General features: G+C 34.1%; 1 protein-coding gene across 1 annotated transcript in view; it reads right to left on the bottom strand.

The window, feature by feature from the left end:
- Window positions 1-593: 593 nt before the first annotated feature.
- The window catches only part of LOC106875274 (zinc finger MYM-type protein 6), a 9,015-nt gene continuing 5,782 nt past the window's right edge, over window positions 594-3,826 (bottom strand). The window contains exon 2 of the mRNA XM_014923361.1: window positions 594-1,093. Coding sequence (XP_014778847.1) covers window positions 594-1,093 — 500 coding nt within the window. The remainder of the gene's footprint in view (window positions 1,094-3,826) is intronic.

Below are 3,826 nucleotides of genomic sequence, written 5' to 3'. Positions count from 1 at the left end.
TCTTTAACGCTGAATCAAGTAACTAAAACTGGCTGTATTTCCCTACTGAATTCGACATTTTCAGAGGTCGAGTTTGTCCATGAAAGTTCGAAAGGTGTCGTGGTGCGTGAGAATGTTGATGTTTTTCCCTTGTAGTTTAAGGTCGAGAGTATTCAACGTTTCGAAGATGTCCTCCAGGTAAGCTAGAGATAGCTGAAAGCCTTCAGACTGGAACTTGTCATGGAGATTTGCCTTCTGCTACAAATCTAGAAATATTGCTACTTCTCGTCGTTCATAAAGCCGTCCAAGCTTGTTCCTCTTTGATTGCCATCGTATGTTCGTGTGAAAAAGCAATGCTTCATGTTCAGATTCCATATCTTTACACAACAGTTTGAAAAGACGACTGTTGAAGGCTCCACCTTTAATAAAGTTGATAACCTTGATAGCCACGTTCAAGACATTTCTCATTTCAGTAGATAAGGTTCTGGATGCTGTGGCTTCATGATGAAATATGCAGTGTGTACCAACAACAGATGGAATTTTTTCTTTCACCCCAGTAATGAATCCAAACTGCAGACCAAGCATGGCTGGAACTCCAACAGCGCACACTCCTACTAGCGAATCCCACGAAAGTTGGATTTCCTGAAAGAAGTTTGATACATCATGAAAAATAGGTGACAGAACGTTTCCTCTTTTATATAGTTTCCTGAGACAAAACGAGCAGATACCAGTAGCTGGGAATACTGAGCGATATCAGTAATTTCGTCACACTGGATGGCAAAAACAGGAGAATCTCTCACTTTGTTGAGAATTTGATCTTTGACGTCTTGAAACAATTCGTCGATCCTTCCATTGACCGTATCGTTTGATAGGGAGACCAGGAAAAGCTTGTTTGCACTATCTTTCTCCAGAACGAGTTCTGCTGCACGGAGTAGATTTGGTTTTATGAGAGACGCTCCGATGTTATGACTCTCCTTGCTCTTTGCAATCAACATGATGATCTCATAGGAAGCCTCAACAACTATTGAAGTTTGCTGCCGAAATACCCCACTACCGTCCAACTCAGCTTGCTTCAAGGAATGTCTTTTTGTTTCAAAGAATGCTTTGGGTTTGCCTGCAAGAACAGGATGTGTTGTCCTTAAATAGCGTTCCAAGCGTGAGGGTCACATTCCATCATTGCTCAAAGTTTTGTAACATACCACACTCTGGGGGAATTCTGTGAGTCTGGGGGACTTCTGTGACACTCTGGGGGACTTCTGTGACAGTCTGGGGGACTTCTGTGACAGTCTGCGGGGAATTCTGTGACAGTCTGCGGGGACTTCTGTGACAGTCTGGGGGACATCTGTGTCTCTCCTTTGGAGGGACACGAATCCAAATCGAATATACTTCCGTTACTTTGTATTCATTGCAAATTATTTGATGTGCAGTGGACAACACAAATATGTGAACAAAAAATAAGGCGCGTGTAAGGTAATATGAAGGCCCAAGTTAGAACGCTAACCCAAATTAGAACGCTAGCCCAAGTTGGAACGCTTGGAGTAAAAATTTCCGAAAAAAAAAAAATTAAAACAAAAACATTTGGAATAAAAGTTAAATTAAAAGAAAAGTTATACGAAAGATTTGTATCATAAAATATTGTATTTATTTGTACGAAAATATAAAAAAAAGTTTCTTTAAAAAAGAAAAGATTTTGCATAGCTTTGAGTTTTACCTAGTACTTTTTGTAATATTTAAATCTGAATTTTAGTTTAACATTTGGCTTTATATTATATTTTTTCTTACAAAAAAATTTACTATATCTTTACCATAAACATTTAATATAACAATTTTGGTTTTATTGTTAAAATTTTTTTATTTTTTCAATCTGTGTTTTAATTTTTTTGAGACTTCATTATATTGAGCGATAATAGACCATATTGCATACTATTTGTTTTATTTCCTATTTTTAAATATATCACACCTTTCATCTTGCTAAAATTTAAAAAGAGTTTTCAATTTTTTAAAATTAAGTTAATATTTCTTAGTATGTTACAATAATGATTTGATAATGCTTCAGCATGTTTCTTGATTTTAAAGAATCGCATTATTTCATATATATGAAAACTGTGGATCAAACTTGTTTATAATCTATTAACTGAAAAAGATGTTTGTCTTTACACGATAATAATATCTAAGTTTTATACTAGTGGTTCTTAACCTGAGTCTTATAAAAAAAATAAAAAAAATCACAAAATAAAGGCAAGTGTTAAAGTTACAATTAAGAATTAGTGAGGGCTTTGAGGGATATGGAGGTGGGGTCAATAAGTACAGAAAATGGTAAGCGGCGCTAAGATAGTAGACTAAGAAATACTTTTGCATTTTATTTGTAAACTTTTCATTATTTGACCATGTTCTCGCCAAGAGAATTACAAATACAATTAGAGAAACTCTTCCTTTTTCTCAAGGACCTCTATATCATTGGATGCAAATCAAATCGTTGGTGTTACACATTATTTCATATATATGAAAACTGTGGATCAAACTTGTTTATAACCTATTAACTGAAAATTTCACATTCCTCTCGATAGACCAGAGATCGTCTTCAAGCTGTTTCAATCTTGGGTTAGGTGGAGGATTATTTTTAGATTTAAACAATTTTTTGAATTCAGAAGTTAGATCGTTAGAGGGCTGTTTAATGTCGTTATTGTCGAAGAAAAAGGCAAGCCATCTAATACGGTTAACAAAGGAGTTTGTCGTACTAATGAGTTGCTTAAGGAAAACCTTCCTTGGGAGAATGGGTATATCCTTAAGAGAAACGTTTATATCAAATAACTCACACCGAATCAGGATAGGGTTTTCTAACGCAAAAAAATCTTTCACAAATCATCTCTTCGCATAGTAATGTAGTTAAATACAAATCCACTTAATGAAAATAGTAACATTGATATTGTTAACACTAACCATTCTTTAAACAATAATAACAGCGATGTTAGTGTTTCTGATGTGGATTTCAATCGCATTCGTTTCCTTAGGAGTAATTCTAAGACTAGAAACTCAATTTATCAATGTAAAATTACTTCCGGTTCTGACGTCTGTTTTATATAGGTAGTTCTCCATTTCAGTTGTCCAAAATAATTTTTGATCATTAAACGTAACAACACTGGGCTTAGTAAATTAATTTGGTATCTAAAGGATCAGAATAAACAATTTGATTTGGAATAGAATATTCTATCTAAATCATTTCCGTATGATAAAGGTAAAGCTTTCTGTCCGCTTCGTAACGATGAAATGTATTTCATCCTGTTCTCAGAGATTCCTCATGCAAACACGTTTAAAGAACGCGTTTATCGTTGCTAACATTGGCAAAAACATACCTTTAGTTCCTATTAGTGATTTCTACCATTCTATAAAATTCGACCTTTACTGTCTTCTTACATTTCATTTCCACTTAATGAATCTACTTCCAATACTTTAAGATTTATTCCTATTCACCTTTCGCTTTGTATCTCTCCGCTATTAGTTTTCTGCTAATTTCTTTCTTTCTCCTCCTCTTTCTATAAACTGCCTTTGACGTTATATCGATTAACGGTTAAAAAAAAAAAAAATTGCTAGCGTTCCCTTCACCTTATACGCAGTCATCACATTCTGTTAAAATGTCTAACTGATATGTTTGGTTTCTTTCTTTCCCTGATGAGAAGATTGCATTGTTTTACATCATTTTATTCCTTCTGGAATAATACCAATGTATTTTTCGAAACATATGTCGGAAGTAAAAAGATTTGAATAGCACCTGCGTTTAATTCAATTTATTTATTTATGTATGTATGTATGTATGTATGTATGTATGTATGTATGTATGTATGTATAT

This window comes from Octopus bimaculoides, chromosome 1, assembly GCF_001194135.2.
Source record: "Octopus bimaculoides isolate UCB-OBI-ISO-001 chromosome 1, ASM119413v2, whole genome shotgun sequence".
Taxonomy (NCBI): Eukaryota; Metazoa; Mollusca; class Cephalopoda; order Octopoda; family Octopodidae; genus Octopus; species Octopus bimaculoides.
The sequence above is the reverse complement of the archived record's forward strand: the minus strand, read 5'-3'. Positions and strand labels throughout refer to the sequence as shown.